Source organism: Ctenopharyngodon idella, chromosome 3 (genome assembly GCF_019924925.1).
Source record: "Ctenopharyngodon idella isolate HZGC_01 chromosome 3, HZGC01, whole genome shotgun sequence".
Lineage (NCBI taxonomy): Eukaryota > Metazoa > Chordata > Actinopteri > Cypriniformes > Xenocyprididae > Ctenopharyngodon > Ctenopharyngodon idella.
The window spans coordinates 38780697-38804705 of NC_067222.1; the positions used below are offsets into that span (position 1 = coordinate 38780697).

At 36.6% G+C, this 24009-nt stretch overlaps 2 protein-coding genes across 2 annotated transcripts in view; both read left to right on the forward strand.

The window, feature by feature from the left end:
• On the forward strand, window positions 1-22987 carry LOC127509205 (intercellular adhesion molecule 5-like). Its single transcript, XM_051887758.1, has 5 exons — window positions 1-257; window positions 1321-1581; window positions 1688-2017; window positions 2199-2432; window positions 22902-22987. Exons 1-5 carry the CDS (start codon window positions 194-196, stop codon window positions 22970-22972), a joined length of 960 nt encoding a protein of 319 aa, XP_051743718.1. The 5' UTR covers window positions 1-193; the 3' UTR covers window positions 22973-22987.
• LOC127509204 (hemicentin-1-like) overlaps window positions 1-24009 on the forward strand; it is a 125726-nt gene that overhangs the window by 34974 nt on the left and 66743 nt on the right. The window lies entirely within an intron of this gene.

The following is a 24009-nucleotide window of genomic DNA, read 5'->3' on the forward strand; positions in this document are numbered from 1 at the left end:
TAACATGTAATGTTCTTAAGGTCAACTCTGTTTCCTCTCAAAATATTTTCTGGGTGGGGTTAGTTCTTTTTGTCTCAGTATTGCGTTGCTCGAGCTACAGCTATTCAGTCACAGACCACAGAGTTACAGAGATAAAGTTGTGTCTTGTTTACAGCATTTTCTGATCAGTTGTTTTTCTCTGAGCACATACAATATGCTTCAACATTTCTTTGGACTTGTTTATCTCTCGGCAGTTTCACAGCTTGTGAGTTTCGCAGGTTTGTATTTTCACTTTTATTCTTCTGATGCAGTATCTGGAATGAGACTAAATATGTTTTAAACTTTAGCTTTTACTTTTTGTAGGCTAAATGATTATAACTTTATTTATTATAACTTTATTTCTATTATATCTTTATTTTGGTCTTAAGACCAGAGTTTGGAGTGTTAAATTCATTTCTGTTCAGTTGACATGTTGGAGTTTGGACTAACCCTGTTCAAATCTTGTCTTGCTACTGTGTTAGTAAAGCTGTTTTGGTCTCACTTTATATTAAGTGCCCTAAACTACTATGCACTAATATTAATACTAATACTAAATTATTAATACTAAACTATTAATTCTAAATTAATAATTTTATACAGTGCTCTTATTTGTGTACATACATGTTTTACATAATACTTATATATAAAATACCTGCATGTAATTACATCTGTAATTAATTTCTGTAATGACATCTATAATTACACTGTTGACCCTTCCCTTAACCCATAACCCACTCTTAAACTTACCCACACCACCAAACCTGTCCCAAACCTTACCCGTATCCCACCTCAACAGCAGCAAGAGTGTTTTGCGATATCAACATGATAAATACATTGTATCTAACAATTATAATTATTAGTTTTTAATGAAAGTACATAGTAGTTAAAGACACATGATATTTTATTAACAAAGTTTGGGAGGTTCAAATAAATCTACCCAAACAAAGTTCAAATGATCTACCCAGTCAGTACAACTGGAGGCCGACTCCCCATCATTCCTCAACTTTTCTGCATCCCTACTCCACCCCGACTCCTCACTCTCAGCTCCTATCCTATAAGGCTCCTATAAGGGGGAGTACTCTGGCCATATTCCGAGCTCAGAGTCCTCCCCCGGACAACACGCCAAATACACAAACTCTTTTACTTTATCTGATTATTTGAAAGTGTGAACTCGTGAACTAATATAAAGTGTGACTGCTTTTTTGTTGCATATCATGAGTATGACAATAGATGTGCCTGTAATCCAAAACTTTAGTGCTGCTATTCTGTGCTGAATCACATCCTTCTCAATGTGTTTAACAGGGACACATGCTGCTGAATGTCCTCTTCAGCTCAACCCACAGAGAGTTGTTGTGGAGTACGGCGGTTCTGTGTCAGTTAACTGTAGCACTTCTGTCACGCATCAAGGGATGGGATGGGAAGCCAGTGAGGGAGCAATGCCCATGAGCAGAGACAATCTGATCACATGGAGCGTGTCAAATCTGAGAGAATGGGACATAGAGCCATTCTGCTACATAAACCATAAGGATCAGTGTCAATTAGAGCTCCCAATAACTATTTACAGTGAGTTTCTCTGTTATTGATATTTTTATCTTTTCATTCTCAGAAATATCTAATGTATGTATATTCATGACTGCAGATATCAGAGTGTGTGAATCTTCCTCCACAGAGACTCCAGACAGTGTGTCCATCAGCACTGTGAATCACAACGGACCAATGATGGAGGGAAACCAGTATGAGCTTCAGTGTGACGTTCTCAATGTGGCTCCTGTTCAGTATCTCACTGTCAACTGGTACAAAGGACAGACTCTGGTGGATCAAACCAACTTCACTGACACCACCAAGACTCCAGTGAATGAAACAAACACACTCCTGATCCGTCCAAATAGAGCTGATGATGGAGTTCAGTACAGGTGTGAAGCAGAGCTGGAACTGGGAGAAGAAGGACCTCGACCTCCTCCTAAAATCACATCAGATCCTCTCAGTGTTGAAGTTTACTGTAAGTTTATTTTATTTTCTGAAAGGCCTTCTAGCATGAAGGATGTGCAACTGTCATATTACATCATACAGAGTTTTGCAAATTAAAAGAGATAATTTGATGAAATACTACATATTATGAATTGAATTAATATAGAGAAAAATGTTTCAGTTGTGAAAATATGTATCTCTGTCCTCCTCAGATAAACCACAACACTCCAGTTCAACAGAGACCGTCAGTATAAGCAATGAGGTCACACTAAACTGTACAGTGAAGGCAAACCCGGCTCCTACATACACATGGGACTCTGAACATCTGAAAGAGAAGATCACCTCCTCAGTGCTCCCGTCCTCCAAACTCAGTCCAGGAAAATACACATGTATTGCCACAAACTCTCAGGGAAGAGACAGCAAAGTGTTTATTGTCAGATTTACAGGTGAGTTAAAGATGAAAAAATGAACTGCATATCCTCTGTCGGTTCAATAAAATGTGTGTAATTTACAGTAATTAATTTTCCTTTATATTTGAATATGATTTTATGAAGCTTAGTCGTTTTGCTCTCTTTGAAAAAGAGGAAGGACTTTGAGCGCACATTTGTGAATCTCTGATGACTTACTTGAGTCCTTTGTGCTGATTTATGACAAAAACTCTTTCTGGATGTCGGGTCGGTGTTTCTTCAGCAGCTCCAGCGCTGCTGCCATTGAAATGACTGAGAGTAAAACCACAGAGTCACTCTTCTGTATCTGTAGACAGGGATTGAGCTTTGAAAACATTGTGTGTTTCTGTTTGTACCATCATTAACACTGCTCTTCTTCCACAGGTAGTCGTCCCACATTCTGGACTGATCTCATTTTCTTCTAGTTGCTTTTTGCATTAATGATTGTCATTTAGGAGAGAAATAGTCACAAAAGTTTTTTTTTTTTCTCTCCAAAATGCGACTAATCTGCATGGAGTCTATAAAAATTCTGTTAACTTGTAGCGCTTCACTGATCATGTGTATGAAGTCAATGTAAATTCTTGAACGTTCATTTGGATTTTTGAGATTATTTTTGGAATTATTGGAAAGAAAATTACCACTATGAATGACAAAAAATTATTGCAAATATTATTGCTTTAAAATAATGTTTTGTATGTGAATATATTATTTGTTTAATTATTGATACCATTTATCCGTCACAAATACATGTGACGCATAGTATTTAATATAATACTTTTTTAAAAACAGTAATATCAAGATTTTAGGTTAAACTGTTTTCCTGCCTGCCTGGAAAAAAAAAAAAAAAAATCAATATTTACTTTTATACGATAAACAATTGTATTAGTGTTGATGTTGAGTGTAAAATCTGGATCCCAAAGAAAAGAGAAAAAAAAACAACTAAAAACCACTGATGTACATGACATGATTTTAAGAGAAGAACAAAGCTGGAGTAAGTGGCAAAATGTTTTTTTTTTTTTTTTTTTTTTACATTTTTATTGTTTATAACAGTGGTTCTCAACCTTTTTTCCCAGTGGGCCGCACCAACCCGATCAGTGCAAGTCTCACAGGCCGCATATTTATATATGACGTCACCAATGAAAACCAATCAGATTTAATGTTATGGTATTAGCAGATTTTTTCTGAAGAACAGAGCTCAGTTTAACTGTTCAGAACAAACAAGGGACTCATGAACAACCATCACAAAACAAAAAAAACAGTAGTAGATCATCCAGGTAACCACACACAGTATTAAGAATCAATGGTTCACAAACTTTTGAACTGGGTCATTTTAATAAATACAGCTATTTTTTTTGTCTTATGGATTATATGTAAACATCTTTTATGTAAAATATCTTACTCAGGACAGTACTAAATAAAAAATAACATGCATTTTGTAGGATCTCTCTTATTTTGTTAAAATTTCGCACATTTTCACAGATTCTGCAAGTGGTTCACATACTTTTTCTTGCAACTGTATGTGTAGAAGAACATGTTAATTACAGCAAACCATCTAACCAGAGTGTGATGTGTCCCTTCCCCTGATGTTTTGTCTTGTGTTGTCTTCGTGTGAGCGTGCAGCTTCGAGTCTGCTTCTTGTACGTGCTGAGTGTTGCCAACTTGGCAGTTTTGTTGCTAGATTTAGTATCTTTTTTTAGACTACTCTAGCAACGCTTTTCAAAAAGCGCCTAGCAACAATTTAACTATTTTTAATGTATTTGGCAACTTTTTGTAACTTTTGGAAAGTGACTCAAACAATAAAAATGGCACATTTTCATCTAAATTACACAAACAGAGAAAATGATTGAACAGGCAAGCACATCAGCCTTCATCCTTTAACAATTTAAATGTTAAATGATGAATGGTTCATTTGGTGGATGATTCATAATCATTTCAATTATTTAACTTATACCATTTGATATTAATGACTTATTTTCCAGCCTGAAGCTGTTTTCAATGTTTACTGTACAAGAGCAAAAGCATCAATGAATTCATAGATGACACTAGTGTTTTGCAAAAATTGCAGTAGTCGGTACCAATACCATAAAAATTTTACGGTTTTTGGTACCAATTTCGGTACCACAGCAAAATCTGTTGGAACTATTTTACCATTTTATTTAACTAGCCTATTTTAAAAACATTAAATATGGTAATCATACATATAAATATTTGGAGCGTGTGTGTATGTTTGTGTGTGTATGTTTGTGTGTGTATATATATACCTCAATGAAATAAATTTTGAAATATAAAAAAAAAAAAAAAAAAAAATGCTCAAACATCCATTTTGTAACAGACGTGCGTGTTTATTTTAGCTATTCCTTCAATGAAACGACACACTACAGCCTGTAAACCTATGAAATAAACATCGGTAAATGTAACCTAAATAATACGAAAGTTAAATATTATTTAAAAAAAAGTCTAATAACAAGCACAAACTGTGTTAAATAGAAACTGACGTGCAAGAAAAAAGGTTTCTGTCCTACGGTGTTTTTTCTACTTTACCTCAGTAAAGAATGCGAATAGCCTATAATAGGCCTAAAAGTGAACGAAAGGAAGAAACGTTATTATCCCCTTTCGTGAGGGAAGATTTGGGAAAAGAAACAGATATTCCATGTTCAGTGGAATAACTAATGGAATATTGTTAAATTCTCTGCTAATTGGGTGACCAGATCGTGATTCGCAAAACAGAATACAAAGCTTAAATTTATGGACTCCTCTCTCATTCGGCATGAACCAAAATGTTTCCATGGCTGCGATGTCACATTCAACTGCTAACCTATTATTTCTTTTGTAAACAAAGCTTTGTGCTCCACTCGTGTCATTTTCAAGTAAATACTGGCACAGCCCTATCAGTGGGTACCGAACATACCCGGATTCTCGGTACTACAGAAATGCGGTTATCGTCACATTTTCAAAATTTCAGTACTGACTTGGTACCGAAGTACCAAGTACAAAGTAGCTACTTTTGACAACACTAGATGACACCATAACAACATAAAAACTAAATAAATCAGTAGCAGAACTTACAAATGGGTGCATCAACAAAACCCTAAACTGATCCAAAAACGTTTGTGCTGCTGTGCAAAGTATATTGATGATGTCCGGAAACTCAGATTAGCACCTCCAACTAATTTTGAAAGTATCCTTCTTGGTTCTTCTGGAAAATGGATTATTGTGAACTTTGCAAACACCCCAAAGTGTTAATTCTTTCACATCTGCCACCAAACACGGGTCAGTATGGCATGTGAGGTTTTAGGCATATACAGTATTCAGAGCCTCAACGCAGTTACTGTACATGCATTTTCACAGGATCCCAGGCCACAATCTGATCTCTCAACCTGGATGTTGTAAGAAGTGTTGTGAACGAACACTTACACTTGACTGTAAATGAAATGATCACAGATAATAGTTTTGATGTAATTTGCCTTACTGAAACCTGGCTTAAACCAAATGATTATTTCGGTCATAATGAGTCTAACTCCACCTGGCTACTTGTTTTGGCGGTGTTGCAACTATATAGAGAGATACTCATAATGTTAGTCAGAAAACAGAACACAGGTTTTATTACGGCCTTCCATTAAGCCGCTGGTGTTGGTGGTAGAAGTGAGCAAGTAATTGACGCATGTGTAAATTTAATCCATCCACACAGATGGTAAAATGCAAACAGTGTCCTTTTATTGTGCTCCAATCAATAAACATTGCTTCCAACCAGCTTCCTGTAAGCTCTCATTCTTTAAAGTTCATGACATGATACCAATGTGAAGTTCATACCTTGAAGATAGAGCAAACACAATGTCCATAATCCATACTGTTTCTTGCACAGTTAAGCATTAAGCTCAGTCCAACACAATAATCTGACACAGTCGAAAGCATGGTCCAGCATGTTCAAACGCGCAGCTCGATGGTCAAGCACAGTCAAAAACTGTATGCTTTCCTGGCACCAAACACACCTGTTGTCTAATTACTCATGTGCTCCTAATATACCATTGTCCCGATGGACAAAAATATAATTGCATCAAAATCGCTTCTACACACCAGCCCCTTAATTGCTTATGGCAGGAGGAAATAACAATTACACAAAAATATACATAAAGAAGCCATAACAATTAAAGCAACATATACAGACATTTAGTCAGAAATGTCTTGATATCGTTACACATGAAATCACAAACCACTTTTACCTTAATCATTTACCTTGAATAAAAGACAAAGCTTTTTAACAGGTCTTTCTAAAGCACTACTTTTAGTTTTTATCTTTACTGTATGTACTACACCTTTATCATCTGGAAAAGTTCCATTACTTGATCTAATAGTCATGTCAGCTTCAAAGAGATTTTCAATGATAAAACCATGGTGGGGATATAATAGCTTTGCAACCGTTTTCAGTGCCAGCAGTTCTTCCCTTTTGAAACATAGCCTATTCAGCAGTTCTCTCAACTTGATCATCCAAGCAACTGATGCTTCTAGTCTTTTCCACTCTGAGAAGTAGGTGATAAAGTGATTGTTGAGATTTGTTGTACCTTGTGTGGTAGATTTCCCCTACACACCTGACCTAGATTAACTTGGTGTCACTGACACCTACAAGAATTATCCTCAGGTGAATCCCACTCTGCCCGCAAAGGTTGATGCCTAAGTGTAACTGCTCTGACCGCATATGATGCCTAAGAGTTATAGTTACCTGACCGCAATCAGAACTCCGCCTAAGAGTCTCACTCTGAGTCGAACGACGTCTCGTCCCCTACGACACTAAACCTGGGAAATAGATTTCAAGTGTCTAAGTTGCAGCACTGCACAATAACCAGAGACTCCAGTTGTTGTCTTTAATCATGGCCGGAGGACCTCGTATCAATCACAGAGAATCCCACCAGCAAAAAGAATATAACAGTTTATATAAGATAGGAGCATGGCAAATCATTCTACAATATGATTGGTTCTTCATTTGTCAAACCTTCATGTTACTAGGTAAAGCAAGATCTGCCCAAATCATGTATTTATTAGTTCGTTGGTTACTCTATATCATGGGGCTCATATATTTAGATAGTTGTCTAGCTACTAAGTTTCATTGCCACTTTTCTTATTTTTGGACATGATTCAGACACACACGACTTAGGCCCAAGGTTTGAGGACATTTAGGTTTCAAAACCATATAAATGCTATTCCTGCAAGGGGAAAAAAAATGTTAGTTATAGTTAATTAAAAAATTCCAACACACTTGCAGAATAAAAGCATTTACTTTATGCTTTATGCTCATATTGCCTCTGGAATGTTGAGCAAAAGAAGGGAGTCCTGTTGTTGGTAAGTACTGCATTCTTGAGTGCTCAATACTCTTTTAGGCTGCATTAATGTTGATGGAGTTGTGATGTTACAGGAAGCACCAGCTGATTGTGATGGATCGCAGCTTGTAACTCTAGCTGTATCCATTAATATTTGACTCATTGGAACGCTTGTGGATTTAACATCTTTGGTCTTACTGAATCAAGAACTTTATTTCCTGTCACATCCTTTGAAATCTGAGCCTTTGTTAGTCTTTTTCCTTTGTGAACTGCTAGCACGTGAACATTTGCTATTCATACTCAAAACAGCAATAAAGCAACAAGTAAACATAGGTCTCCACCCGTCTAGAGATAGAGTATCCTTATTTGGCTTCCGTATTAAAGTAATTACACCCTGCCTAAGAGATGGAGGTAAAATTCCATTCTTTATAGATTCATTAAACATAGCTAAAATAAATGGAGAAAGGGCATCTCTGAAAGTTTTAAAAAAATTCATTCGTAAGCCCATCGCTGCCAGGAGATTTGCTGTCCTTGAGCTTCTTAATATTGTCAATAATTTCTGTAATACTAAGCCTTTTCTCATAAATGCTGCCAAATTCATTGTCAACAAAAATACAATTATACAATTTTTAAAAAAGGACTCCATTAAGGGGTACTGAATTTCAGAGCTAGAATACAAAGTTTGATAAAATTCTGTTATATGTTTTGAAATTGTAGGTAAATCATCTGTGACAGTGTTATTTATCTGTAATTTATTAATTGATAATCTTTCACCATTTCTTTTTTCCAAAGAATAAAAATATCTCGTGTTTTTTTCACCATGTTCAAGCCACTTCCTTTTGGAGTGTATGAAAGCACCTTTTGACTTCTCATAAAGTTTATTTAAATCCTCTTGTAATTTTATGAGATTTTGAGCTTCTGTTAAATCGGTTTTATCACACAAGGCATCAAACTCTTGGATGATGGCTTGCATTTTGGCCTGTTTATTTTTTTGGCAATCATCAAAATTTACTCATTTTAATGGCTAAACTCCTCACTTTATATTTCATAATATCCCAATGCAGCCCATATTGGTTAGTAATTAAACTCTGTTTATAGTATTTTTCAATTATTCTTAAGACGTCCCGCTTAAAATCATTGTTTAATAATAAAGAATTGTTTAAAATCCAGTATCCACTTCTGCTCATGTTCTTTCCACTGTCATTAGTGGTGATGAACATGTGAATAGATTTATGGTCCATAAAAACTGCAGGATCATTAGTAACGTTGTCTATTAAGGAAGTCAACGCCTCTGATATTAACCATAGATCTATACGAGAGACAAAGACTAATCACTATTTTGCCATGTATACATGAGTTTTGGGGGGTTAATTTTTCGCCAGATATCAACAAGTCCTAAATTATTGCATAACCCACAGATAATCTTGTTACTAACATCATCTTTTACTCCTTTGGGAGGCCATCTATCTAAGTTATTATCTGGGACTTATACATTAAAATCACCCCAAGTATAAATTTTGCATCCATGTATTTGGTTGATAGGTCTGCAATTTGTTCTTCTAATTCTGTAAAAGCAACTTTGTAGATTTGCAATAGTATCATAAATGTTAGTAATAATATAATGCTTATGAGAGTCTTCTAATAAGAGTATTAGCCACCTTCCATTATTACTCTCATTATGAAGAATTTCCCCCCTGAAATTTCCTTTGAGAATTGCGACCCCTGCTGATCTATTGGTACCATGACAGAACCAAATGTCCTGACTGACTTTTCCAAAATTGTAATCAGCCCTTGATGAATAAATAAAAATCAGCCCTTTTATCTTTCAAAAACAAAAACCCAGCATTTCTTTTATTTATATCGCGGATGCCCCTAACATTAAGAGAAACCAATGAAATAGACAGGATTAAAGATAACTTGAAGAACTGCTATAAATTGGTTTACTAAGTAGAACAACAATTCCCGGTCAACCCTTCTGTGTTATTGAACATGAACTTATCTAAAAATAAAACAATATATTTTATATATGTAGGTGGAGGAGCAAGAAATCAAAGGAGAGAGAAAAAAATTAATAGAAATGAAAAATAAAATAACTGTCTATGGACCTGTTTTAACTGCTCAACACATACCAGACTATATAACAGTCAAAGCAAATGTTTATTTGTTTTTTTTCACCTGAACACAGAGATTTCATTAAAATGTCATGTCAACTGTCGAGCTTCAAGGGAGAAATCTGTTTTCATTCATTTTCCACTCTTCTGGTGCTTTGGTCACTAAAACAGTAAATTCATCAGATCTCCATTCTGTCATCTTTTGGTCGAATCTGGATCCCACATACGAATCTGGATCCCCACATACGCCTTCGCTCCAACAAAGTACGCCATCTTTCCAGCTTTTCTTGTGCGCTCCACCTCTGGCTGCAGTCGCTGTCTCGCTGCTCTGTCAGCGGGCGTCAAATCTTCCTTGAATTGCAACTTTTTAGTCTTGAAGTACTCTCTGTTTTTTGCTGCTCTCCAGAGAATATCTTTCTCAGACCGTAAATTTCCACCTCATTCGATAACGCTCTCTTCTAATTTCGCAATTTTGTTCATAAGCCTTGTGTTTCTGTTTGAAAAATAATGTCCATTTCAATGTGAAAGCCGCCCACTTCGTAAGCAGTCCACTTTCTCCCGCAGATCTTCGACGAGCGCAGGCATTTTCAGACACTTTTGATTCAATTCTGTCCAATCTCTCGTTAATTAAGTTATACAAATCAATCAAGGAAAACTCCTTCTTTTTCTTACTTTCGGGGCTCCATCTCTCTTATTCTTCTCAGCATTAGTAACCTGTGTGTAGGAATGTACTTCACTCTGTGCATGCTTTTCTCCTTTCCCCGCCATGGCTAGTAAAGGCCAATTCTGTACTGTTCAGTCAAAACACTTCTTGAAATATAAGACATGGCGTAAAAGTTAATAGAGTTCAACAATTCGACACAAAGTTCATATAATATATTTTTTGTTGTCAGTTCATAATAAAAAATAATGTTAGAAGGGTAAAAAACGAAAAATTTAACTCCACTTAAAAAAGATCGCCTGCACCTACCGCCATCTTGGCTCACCCCCTCATTTGAAGTACTTGTGCTAAATGTTACACTCTCAGATACAAGAAAAAAGTCCCTACTATCTCTTGCTTTGGCAACCGTCTATAGAAATCCAGGGCCCTATGTTGACTTCCTAAAAGAGTTTGCAGATTTTCTCTCAGACCTATTGGTCAACGTCGACAAAGCGCTAATTGTTGTTGGAGATTTTAGACAATACAAATAATGCATTAGGGGCTGTGTTTGACAGATTTACTAAACTCTCTGGGGTCAAGCAAAACGTCACTAGACCCACTCATCACTTTAGTCATACAAATAACCTGCCTGATCTGTCTCAGCTGCTCAGTGTAACAAAACACACAAGTGAACCTGAGGAAATTACTAGCAGTATGGGCACCATTTTCTCTAGTACATTAGAAAGTGTTGCACCCATCAGATTAAAAAAGGTTAGAGAGAAATACTACACCAAGGTACAACAGTACTCACACTATCAAGACAGAAACGTGTAATCTAGAGCGCAAATGGAGACAAACTTGTTTAGAGGTCTTTAGAATCACGTGGAAAGACAGCACTTCCCGTTATAAAAAGGCATCTCCGCAAACTCATCGAAAGTAACCAAAACAATCCAAGGTTCTTGTTTAGTACAGTGGCTAGATTAACAAATAAACAGACATCACCAGAACAAAATATTCCATTCACTGAGAAAATCAAAAGCATCAAAAATGCAATTGTAAATGTACAACCTTTGACAGCGTTTTATGATTCAGCCCGATTATCGCCCCTCAAGAACAGTTGCAGTGCTTTACAACTATAGGACAGGAAGAGCTAAATAAACTTATCATTGCATCTAAACCAACAACATGTTTATTAGATCCAATACCCACTAAACTACTGAAAGAGTTGTTACCTCCTGTAGAAGAGCCTCTTCTCAATATTATTAACTCATCTTTATCTCTAGGTCATGTCCCAAGACCATTCAAGCTGGCAGTTATTAAGCCTCTCATTAAGAAACCACAGTTAGATCCAAATGTATTAGCAAATTACAGACCCATTTCAAATCTTCCATTTATGTCTAAAATATTAGAAAAATTTGTGTCGGCTTAATTGTGCTTCTGAAATGATAAAAAAAAAAATGATATCTATGAAAAATTTCAGTCAGGATTCAGGCCTCACCATAGCACAGAAACTGTGATGAGATGGTATGTAAAATGGGACATCAGCGTCTGTTTTGCCTCAGAAAGCTGTCCAGATTTCACATTGACAAATTTATGATGACCCTTTTCTATCGGGCTTTTATTGAATCAGTCTTGTTGTTCTCCCTTGTGGCGTGGTTTGGTAATTTGTCTTTGAAGAACAAAAATTCTTTGAATCAAATTGTTAGGTGGGCAAGTAAGATTATAGGTGAACCACAACTTAACTCATCAGGTCTTTACTCCAACTATTTACAGCGTAAGGCGAGTTTTATAATTAGAGATTGTTCCCACCCTTTACATGCTAAGTTCCAGCTCCTCCCCTCTGGATGTAGGTTTGTGGGCCCTAGGTGGAGAACTAGATGATATAGGAATACTTTTGTACCTGCAGCTATAGAATTATTAAATGAAAAAAGCAGGAGATGACACTCTTTGCTATGCATGGTTACTTTATGTATTTTAGGTGGGCGTCGAAGGTGTGTGTAGAGTGCACATTGTCACGTTTTTTTGTTTTTTTGTTTATATTTTATAGTTATTTTATGTTGTGATGTCTTATGGATTGTCTTAAGGATGGATTGCTGAATCTCCTGTCTGAGCAACAAATTTACCTTCAGGTACTAATAAAGATACCTTGACCTTGACCTTGACTGCGCTTGTTAAAATTACAAATGACTTACTTCTAGCCTCTGACCAAAGCTGTATCTCAATACTAGTGTTACTTTATCTCAGTGCTGCGTTCGACACTATATATCATAAAATACTCTTAGATCGACTACAATATTACGTTGGCATTCAGGGACAGGCATTAAGGTGGTTTAGATCGTACCTATCAGACCATTACCATTTTGTATATTCAAACGGGGAAAAATTTAAGATAATGTCAGTAAATTATGGAGTGCCACAAGGATCTGTGTTAGGCCCTCTGCTATTTTCAATATATATGCTGCCACTTGGTAATATTATACGAAAACATGGAATTAGTTTCCACTGCTATGCCGGTGATACTCAGTACACTATATTGCCTAAAGTTTTGGGATGCCTGCCTTTACGTGCACATGAATTTAATGACATCCCATTCTTAATCCATAGGAGCGCATTTGTGAGGTCAGGCAGCGATGTTGGCAAGAAGGCCTGGCTCACAGTCTCCACTCTCATTCATCCCAAAGGTGTTCTATCAGGTTGAGGTCAGGACTCTGTGCAGGCCAGTCAAGTTCCTCCACACCAAACTCACTCATCCATGTCTTTATGGACCTTGCTTTGTGCACTGGTGCGCAGTCATGTTGGAACAGGAAGGGCCATCCCCAAACTGTTCCCACAAAGTTGGGAGCATGAACTTGTCCAAAATGTCTTGGTATGCTGAATCATTAAGTGTTCCTTTCACTGGAACTAAGGGTCCAAGCCAAACCCCTGAAAAACAACCCCACACCATAATCCCCCCTCCACCAAACTTTACACTTGGCACAATGCAGTCAGGAAAGTATTGTTCTCCTGGCAATCACCAAACCAAGACTCGTCCATCAGATTGCCAGACAGAGAAGCGTGATTCATCACTCCAGAGAACACGTCTCCACTGCTCTAGAGTCCAGTGGCGGCGTGCTCTACACCGCTGCATCTGACGCTTTGCATTGCACTTGGTGATGTAAGGCTTGGATGCAGCTGCTCGGCCATGGAAACCCATTCCATGAAGCTCTCTACGCACTGTTCTTGAGCTAATCTGAAGGCCACACGAAGTTTGGAGGTCTGTAGCTATTGACGCTGCAGAAAGTTGGCGACTTCTGCGCACTGTGCGCCTCAGCATGCACTGACCCCACTCTGTGATTTTACGTGGCTTACCACTTCGTGGCTGAGTTGCTGTTGTTCCCAATTGCTTCCACTTTGTTATGATACCACTAACAGTTGAGCGTGGAATATTTAGTAGTGAGGAAATTTCAGGAATGGACTTATTGCACAGGTGGCAACCTATCACGGTACCACGCTTGAATTCACTGAGCTCCTGAGAGCGACCTATTCTTTCACAAATGTTTGTAGAAGCAGTCTGCATGCCTAGGTGCTTGATTTTATACACCTGTGGCCATGGAAGTGATTGGAACACCTGAATTCAACACACCTGAATTGGGGTGTCCCAATACTTTTGGCAATATAGTGTATTTCATCACGACCTGATGAATTCTCTAAATTATCCAAATTGACAGAGTGTGTTAAAGATATAAAATATTGAATGACCAGTAATTTTCTTCTAATAAATTCAGATAAGACTGAGGTATTACTTATTGGACCAAAACCCTTTACACAGAATCTCTTAGACTACAATTTTCATCTAGAGTATGTACCGTTACTTCATCCTCTACAGTTAGAGACATGGGTGTTATATAAGACAGCAACTTTTTCATTTCTTCTTCCACCTCAGAAACATCACTAAGCTATGGAACATGTTATCTGTTTCTGATGCAGAAAAGTTAGTTCATGTATTCATGACCTCTAGACTAGATTACTGTAATGCATTACTAGCTGGTTGTCCTGCATCTTCTATAAACAAGCTACAATTAGTCCAAAATGCAGCTGCTAGAGTTCTTACCAGGGCCCGTATGTATAAAACTTCTCAGAAATGCTCTTAAGAATAGTCTTAAGTTTTGACTTAAGTGACTTTTCTAAGAGTAGGAGACTTTTATAAAGAAGCTAAAAGCAACTTTTAGTAAAGTGTAAGACTGATTCTTAAGTCCTGACTTAAGTGTTGTGAACTAAGGACTACAATGATGTCAACTCAACTCTGAATCAGCCAATAGCAAGCCTGCAAGGGTGAAGTCACTGCAGCCCAACACCAATAATTTAATGTTATTATTAAAACAAATCATTTAAAAAAAACACTGAAACGTTTTGATATTTAAATTTATTTTTAAAAATAGCTTTGCACTGTGCAAAATTATCACAAATCAGTATTGATGGTGTGGGATCTTTTTCTACTGATATGTCTCCTCATTTACAATTGGAGCAATGATGTGAACATGAGTTCCATCAATGGCTTCAACATCTCCAGTAAAGCCCACTATCAACATAAAATTGCTTTTGCCGCATGGTTTGATGGTCAGTTGGAAAGTCAATGAACTGCCATAGAGTAGTGGCCAAATGTGATGTCCAGCCACAGGAAAACTGAAATCTTCAACCTTAATTCAAATATTTTTTAAAATGTGTTAAAAGATGTAAGCATATCGCGTATGTGCTTGGAGTCAATTGTTTCATTTGTGATAGTGAAATGAAATTTCAAATTATTTTAAAATACTTTCAATTATTTGGCCAGGCTGTCATACAAATAAATTATGAACACATGCAAAAACAAGAGGACCAATGAAATATTAAAAACTGATTATGTTGTAGTCAATGTGTGCTTTTTTCTGAGCTTTGTTTTTCTGAAACCTGTAGCTGTTGTTTTCCTTTTTTTTTTCTTTTTTTTTTTGCCCAAAATTTTGTCAGATAAATACCTTTGCTTAGTTTAGTGTTTTATTCTTCCCTCATATTTTAAAACATTTAAATAAATAAACATAAAAATAAAAATATTTTCCTCATATTTTGATGGTTTAAGCAAAATTGTAGGGTCATTAAAAAAAAAAAAAAAAAAAACCTTTGCACATCAATTTTGGCCACTATGTTTGGTGTGGCAAGTTTAGCAATAGTACTATTCAAGAGCCTACTAACTGTGGACTGATGGGTCCAAGTCATCACCGGTGCACTGCTGCATTTTTACAAAAAAAGTAATTACTGTTTTATTTCTACAGCCAGAGCATTGATTTGTAGTGTGGGAGAGAAGTTGTTACGTTTAAAGTTATAAAAAGTTTATTCACAGTCATTAAATGTATTAAAATGCATTAAACATATTAATTATTGTTTAAGTAATATTTATTAAATGTATTACATTTATTTAAAGTTATTACATTTCCTATTAGGTCAGTTACTAAAAGAGCTGTCAATCAAGTTTATATCGTTTTATCATCTCCATGTCATCATATAACTCCGATACATCATATCTTCATTGGAAAGCATGCATTTCTTCTTCTCTGCTGCCATCTTGTTACTCCTAACTAGGTTAGGAGACCTCTCTATTTCCTAAATAATTTAAGAGCTAAGACCTAGTCTTGACACTTAGGAACCTTTATGAATCATACTTATTCTTAAGTCTAGGAATAAGAGTAAAATTACGCCATTCTTAAAATTTTGACACACTTTTTTTTGACTAAAATTTTACTCTGTGCGGCTTACGGCCCCAGATTACTCATTGTAATGTTGACATGCATTTTCTGTAAAGCTGCTTTGAAACAATATGTATTGTGAAAACCGCTATACAAATAAATGTGAAAAGAATTGAATTGAACTTGATGTCAGTCAGGGGCCGTATTCACAAAACGTCTTAAGGCTAAAAGTAGCTCCTAACTTGCCAATTTAGGAGAAACTCTTAAAAATAATGGGTGTGTCAGTCCTAATTTAGAACCTAATTTTTGCTCTAAGAGTATTTCACAAAGCACTTTATCACTAAAACTAGCTCCTAAGTGTGTGAAAAGTTAGGGGTAGTCAAGAGGACTCCTAAGTCACTAAGACCAAATCACAAACAATCCTGAAATGGTTGTTGCTGGCAATCAGCCTCAGCAATCCACCCAAAGACACTGTACACCATTGAGGCAATAGACGATAGAGCCTTGAGTGCTGAAACTTTTCTTCATAAATGCAGTAAATACTTTTATTTATAGATTTTATGTTATGTCATCTATGATGACATAAAATGTTCATTTATGTACAGGCAAAATGCATTGAATATACAAATATACAAATTGAATATACATGGTTTGTATAAACAAACCAACTGCAGTCAAGTTGAAAATAATGTCCTATCGTTGGCGCTGATATAGCCTTGTGGGATGATCAGGTGACCCGAGTTCCAGTTCCGGCTCGTGGACCTTTCCTGATCCCGTCCCCCCTTTCTCTCTTCCACTTCGCTTCCTGTCTACTCACTGTCATATCATAATAAAAAGGCAAAAACACCAAAAATGAAAATAAATAAATAAAAATATAATGTCTGATTACATGTGGCAGTTGTTTTCATGAGTTCACAATTACAAATGATCAAATAGAGTAAAAGAGTAAAATAAGCGTATTTCAGGCTCCGAGCTTGAAATTTAGCTCAAACCCAGAGTACTCCCCTGTATCCCCGGCTGGGAATAGGAACCAGCCAAGAGTGAGGAACGGGGTGTCGAAGGGATGCAGAAAACTGTTGAGGTAAGTAGGTGAGTCAACTGTATATATATGCCTCCTCTCCAGCTGATCAGATAGACCATTTGAACGTGCTTGTTTATAAAACATCGTTTATGTAAGAGGCTGACAATTAGCTGAACATATACTTGTTTAATTAGTGACAACATTTTAAAATTTGATTATGACAACATTTTTATTTTAAAATCTTTATTTGAATATGGCAACATGATTCCTCGTTCTACAATATTTCTGATTAAATCACTGACAGAGAGCCCTCCCCCATCAGCCAATCACTGTGGGCAGAGTTAGTAAGTGTGTCGACATCATCCATAGCAATGAGATTAACCCCGCCCTTTCTCTCTGCTCTGTCCTGAAATTACCACAGGTGGGCGCTGTGTGCAATAAAAGAACCTTTTTCAGACCAAGGACCCCTTGGAAAATGTTTCTCAAAAGAAAAAAAAGAAAAAAATCTGATTTATTTTTTGTTGTTTTTGTATGGTGTTAAATTTCTGTGAGACCATGAAATGATTATGAACCAGAAGAACTCTGTCAATCAACATTAGTCTCAACTACAACTGTGTATCTGTTTAAGGATTCAAATTATTTATAGATTTAATTTTGTTTCATTATGAGTCTGACTGTCATCCTGTTAACATGTACTCTTCTTAAGGTCAACCCTGTGAAATTTTCTCTCAAAATATTTTCTGGGTGGGGTTAGTTCTTTTTGTCTCATTGCGTTGCTCGAGCTACAGCTATTCAGTCACAGACCACAGAGTTACAGAGATAAAGTTGTGTCTTATTTACAGCATTTTCTGATCAGTTGTTTTTCTCTGAACACATACAATATGCTTCAACATTTCTTTGGACTTGTTTATCTCTCGGCAGTTTCACAGCTTGTGAGTTTCGCAGGTTTGTATTTTCACTTTTATTCTCCTGATGCAGTATCTGGTGTAAGACTTGATTTTCCCGCTAGGACAAAAACTGAGATCAAGCACCCTGCAATAAAGCAATAAAACTCATCTGGAGAGAAGATCTCAAAGAAATAGCATAGGACAACGCCTTGCCCTCACACATATACAGGATGCAATAGCCCTCCTAATTCTGTTCTCCTTTTGGGTGTTGAAAAACCCACAGGTGTTGGTGTAATAAATATTTACAACCCTTTTGTTCTGGTCTGTATATAAGGTAAAGTGCAAAGCAGTCATGGGGGATTTTCTGTAGCCAGAGACCCCCACACAGTGATGGACAAGTGTCTTCAAACACTAATCCACCACTGTGTGCATGTGCATTTCAATTGATGTTATGCATTTATTATTTCTGAATTGGCTTCTAATTGTCCAACTATGAAATTGACATGATACATTTTTACTTGACAAATAAAATGTTATATTTGATTTACCCTGGATTCTTCTGAAATCATTATGACCAGTAGATTATTGGAGTCCATATTTCCGCAAATCTGCGTCAGGATAGATTCAAACTAAAGGCCCATGAAAGGAGCATGTTAGGACATCATGGGACTTTTTGATTTTTATCTGTCAACTGGCTTAGCAAGTTGCAGTATCGTGACTAAGAAAACTGTGTTTTTGTATGAACAAGCATGTGGCGGTTCGACTCAAATGCATTAGTAAACTCTGCACCCTCTGACTAAGATCAGAACTGGCGAATTTGTGATTGTGAAAGGCACTCACCAGCTGAAGTGACTTTTCTAAGTGATATGGGTCCGTAATGAACAAATAATTGAAAATATGAGATACCCAGAATAATCAAAAATCTAAATTAATACATAACAAATGATTAATTTCCAATTGGGAACAAAACCTAAGAGTAATAATCATTTAAAATTGGAGTCAGATTAAACGAGTGAAATTAAGTGAAATTCACAGATGCGCTGAAAAGGCATACACGCGTTAACCTTCGCCCAGGCCGTCGGATTCCGTTTTTGGGCCGATGCGGGGTTCCTTACACTGGAATGAGACTAAATATGTTTTAAAATTTAGCTTTTACTTTATTGTTGGCTAAATGATTATAAATTTATTTATTATAACATTGTTTCGGTCTTAAGACCAGAGTGTGGAGTGTTTCTGTGTCATTTCTGTTCAGTTGACATGTTGGAGTTTGGACTAACCCTGTTCAAATCTTGTCTTGCTACTGTGTTAGTAAAGCTGTTTTGGTCTCGCTTTATATTAAGTGCCCTAAACTACTATGCACTAATATTTAAATTAATAATTTTATACAACGCTCTTATTTGTGTACATACATGTTTTACATAGTACTTATATATAAAATACCTGCATGTAATTACATCTGTAATTAATTTCTGTAATGACATCTATAATTACACTGTTGACCCTTCCCTTAACCCGTAACCCACTCTTAAAACTTACCCACACCACCAAACCTGTCCGAACCTTACCCCTATCCCACCTCAACAGAAGCAATGCAATATTAACATAAGTACATTGTACTTAACGATTATAATTTATTTTATTTTTTTTTATGTAAGTACATAGTAGTTAAGGACACATGATGTTTTATTAACAAAGTTCGGGAGGATCTTGTTCAAATGATCTATTCAATCAGGGGTGCGTTTCCCGTACAACGACATAACTCGCTGCTTCACTACCATGATGCATCGTTCAGGTGGTGGAGTAATAACTTCTTTAAATTAATCTGTTTGATATCGAATTAATGCTGTTTTTTTGTTACAAATTACAGACATGGCATCTGAGGACTAATTCTCATTTTTCTCAGTTATTTTGCTTTATTTCCAGATTAAATCATAGGCTCGTTCTTACGTACTAGAGCACGTACACACACTCTTCAAAAACGCCGCAAATCTCTTGACAAACTAAAATATGTAAATGACATTTGTATATATTCAAAATAAAAGATATACATTGTACTTAATGTCAGTTTGCTTATTTTGCTCAAGATGACGATTTATTAAGTTCACATGACAAAAACAAGAAACTATTCTTTAAGCTCGAGAGCTGTCGTTCCAATCACACGAGTTTGTGATGCTGTTTGCGAATGTTCGTTTGAACGATGGTTTCGGGAAACACCAAATCGTTGAACTATGTTAGTTACGACGGAAGCTTTTGGGAAACGCACCCCAGTACGATTGGAGGCCTATACAGTCATGTGAAAAAGTTAGGACACCCTATTGAATTCCATGATTTTCCATATCAGGACATAATAAAAAATCATCTAGTGCTTGGCAGGTCTTAAAATTTGAAAAATAAAACCTCAGATGAACAGCAACACATGACATATCATCACACTGTATCATTATTTATTTAGCAAAAATAAAGCCAAAATGGAAAAGCCATGGATGACAAAGTCAGGACACACTATGATTCAATTGCCTGTAGATCAACTTTTAGCAGCAATAACTTGAAGTAATCATTTTATGTATGATTTTTTTCAGTCTCTTACATCGTTCTGGAGGAATTTTGGCCCGTTCTTCTTTACAATGTTGATCCAGTTTATTGAGGTTTGTGGACTTTTGTCTGTGCACAGCTCTCGCCACAGCTTTTCAGTCGGGTTGAGGTCTGGACTTCACTGGGTCATTGCAACACCTTGATTCCTTTCTTTTTCAGTCATTCTACTGTAGATTTGCTGGTGATCCTGGGATCACTGTCTTGTTGCATGACCCAGTTTTGGCCAAGCTTTAGCTGTCGGACGTGTGGCTTCACATTTGACTCTAGAATACTTTGGTATACAGAGGAGTTCATGGTCGACTTAATGACCGTGAGGTGCCCAGGGCCCATGGCTACAAAGCAAGCCCAAATTCATCAGCCCTATACCTACATGCTTGACTTTTGCTATGAGGTGTTTGTGCTGATATACTGTTTTTGGTTTTCACCAAACTTGGCGCTGTGCATTATGGCCAAATCTCCAGTTTGGTCTCATCTGTCCAAAGGACTTTGTTCCAGAAGTCTTATGGTTTGTTTAGAAGCAACAAACCTAAGCCCTGCTGCCGTGTTGTTGTTGTTGTTTTTTTAGAGAGAAGAAGCTTTCTCCTGGAAACCCTTCCAAACATGCCGTACTTGACTCGTGTTTTTCTAATTGTACTGTCTTGAACTTCATCATTTAACATTTTAACTGAGGTCTGTAGAGTTTGAAGTGTAGCTCTTGGGCTGTCTGCAATTTCTCTGAGCATTGCAAGCTCTGATCTTGGGGTGAATTTGCTGGAATGTCCACTCATGGGAAGATTTGTTTTGAATGTTTTCCACTTGTGAATAATCTTTCTTACTGTAAATGATGGACTTTAAATTGTTTTGAAATGGCCTTGTAACTGTTCCCAGATTGATGGCAGCAACAATTGCTTCTCTAAGATCATTGCTGATGTTTTTCCTCCTTGGCATTGTGTTAACACACACCACAAGTCTCCAGACGCTCAAACTTCCAGAACTTCAGCTTTTATACAGGTGATCACACTTGCTAGTGATCAGTTAATCAAAGACATTTGATTAGCAGTGCCTGACCATTACTTACCCCTTTTAAGTCCTCTGTTAACAGTAAGGGTGTCCTAAGTTTGTCACCCATGGCTTTTCTATTTTGGCTTTATTATTGCTAATTATTTAGTTTTGCATTATTTTGCTAATGCCAAATAATGACATGGTGTGATTTGTCATGTGTTGTTGTTCATCTGAGGTTTTATTTTACATATTTTAAGACCTGCCAAGGAACAGATGATTTTTTATTATGCCCTGATACAGAAAACCATGGTTCTGATTATTTGTAAGCGTGAACTTGTGAACTAATATAAAGTGCGACTGCTTTTTTTTTTGCATATCATGATTATGGCAATAGATGTGCCTGTAATCTAATTCTTTAGTGCTGCTATTCTGTGCTGAATCTTCATCAGTTTTAAATCACATCCTTCTCAATGTGTTTAACAGGGATACATGCTGCTGAATGTCCTCTTCAGCTCAACCCACAGAGAGTTGTTGTGGAGTACGGCGGTTCTGTGTCAGTTAACTGTAGCACTTCTGTCACGCATGTTGGGATGGGATGGGAAGCCAGTGAGGGAGCAGTGCCCCAGAGCAGAGACAGTCTGACCACATGGAGAGTGTCAGACTTGAGAGAATGGGACATACAGCCATTCTGTTACCTAAACCTTAAGGAACAGTGTTCATCATATCTCCCAGTGACTATGTACAGTGAGTTTCTCTACTATATTTTTCACTTTCATTTTTTAGAAATATCTAATGTATGCACATTCATGACTGCAGATATCAGAGTGTGTGAATCTTCCTCCACAGAGACTCCAGACAGTGTGTCCATCAGCACTGTGAATCACAACGGACCAATGATGGAGAGAAACGAATGTTCATTAAGACATTTTGCATTGAATTTCTTTTTATTTAGCTTAGTCGTTTTGCTCTCTTTGAAAATGAGGAAGGACTTTGAGTGCACATTTGTGAAATCTCTGATGACTTACTTGAGTCCTTTGTGCTGATTTATGACAAAAACTCTTTCTGGATGTCGGGTCGGTGTTTCTTCAGCAGCTCCAGCGCTGCTGCCATTGAAATGACTGAGAGTAAAACCACAGAGTCACTCTTCTGTATCTGTAGACAGCGATTGAGCTTTGAAAACATTGTGTGTTTCTGTTTGTACCATCATTAACACTGCTCTTCTTCCACAGGTAGTCGTCCCACATTCTGGACTGTTCTCATTTTCTTCCAGTTGCTTTTTGTATTAATGATTGTCATTTAGGAGAGAAATAGTCACAGAAGTTTTTTTTTTTTCTTTTCTCCAAAATGTGACTAATCTGCATGGAGTCTATAAAAATTCCATTGACTTGTAGTGCTTCACTGATCATGTGTATGAAGTCAATGTAAATTCATCCGATTTTGGTCTGTACATTTTCTTGAATGTTCATTTGTTTGTTTTTGTGATTATTTTTGGAATTATTACCACAAAAATTACCACTATGAAATCTCATGACATAAAAAATTATAGTAAATATTATTGCCTTAAACCAATGTTTTGTATGTTAATATATTATTAGTTTAATTTTTGATAGTATATTCGATTCGTCACCTTGCAATACCTCATTTAAAGGTACTAAGCATTAATCATTCATCGCTCAGCACATCTGTTAAATTTCTTCTGTACTTTGTGTGAAGTTCAGTTGTGCCACTTCCTGTCAGCAGAGTACAAAGATTGTGAAAGCCATTTCAACTCTGCACAAGATGTTTTGGAGAACACAACAGATGAATAGCAGCAAAATAAGCTTCTTTGGCTTTGATTTCTTATTCAGTGTTAAATGTTATGAATTTGCTCAGTTAGAATTTGTTGAAAAAAAAGAAAGTGCTTGAAACTGTGTCAGAGCTTTTACACATAGTCACACAAATTGTTATATGTGTAGAAGAACATATTAATTACAGCAAACCATCTAACCAGGGGTGCGTTTCCCAAAAGCATCGTTAGCCAACTAGCAGCGCCAGAGAATTTTGAACGCAGGTGCTGAGGTGCTAGATGATTGACAGGGGGAGCTGGGCAATTACTTATTTTTTTATATGAATAATAAAATAAATATGAGGAAAATTCACCCACTCGATTTGTAACATTTTATAAAATGATTATTTGACTTTGCTGTTTTGGGCGTCCCCGCAGTTGCTTCCCAGATACTGTATGTCTTCAAATGTCGGAGACAGGACAAAGATCTCTCATATAATCTCTTACATATAGAGAGGAGTTTGTACAAGTTAATAAACGCATCTCTATATGGTCCAAAAAGTAAGTAAGTG

Coding starts and splice junctions, on each gene's coding strand:
- LOC127509205 (XM_051887758.1), top strand. CDS start 194: ATGCTTCAACATTTCTTTGGACTTGTTTATCTCTCGGCAGTTTCACAG. Junction 1,582..1,687: donor GCTCCCAATAACTATTTACA/GTGAGTTTCTCT, acceptor CTTCCTCCACAG/AGACTCCAGACAGTGTGTCC. Junction 2,433..22,901: donor GTTTATTGTCAGATTTACAG/GTGAGTTAAAGA, acceptor CTTCTTCCACAG/GTAGTCGTCCCACATTCTGG.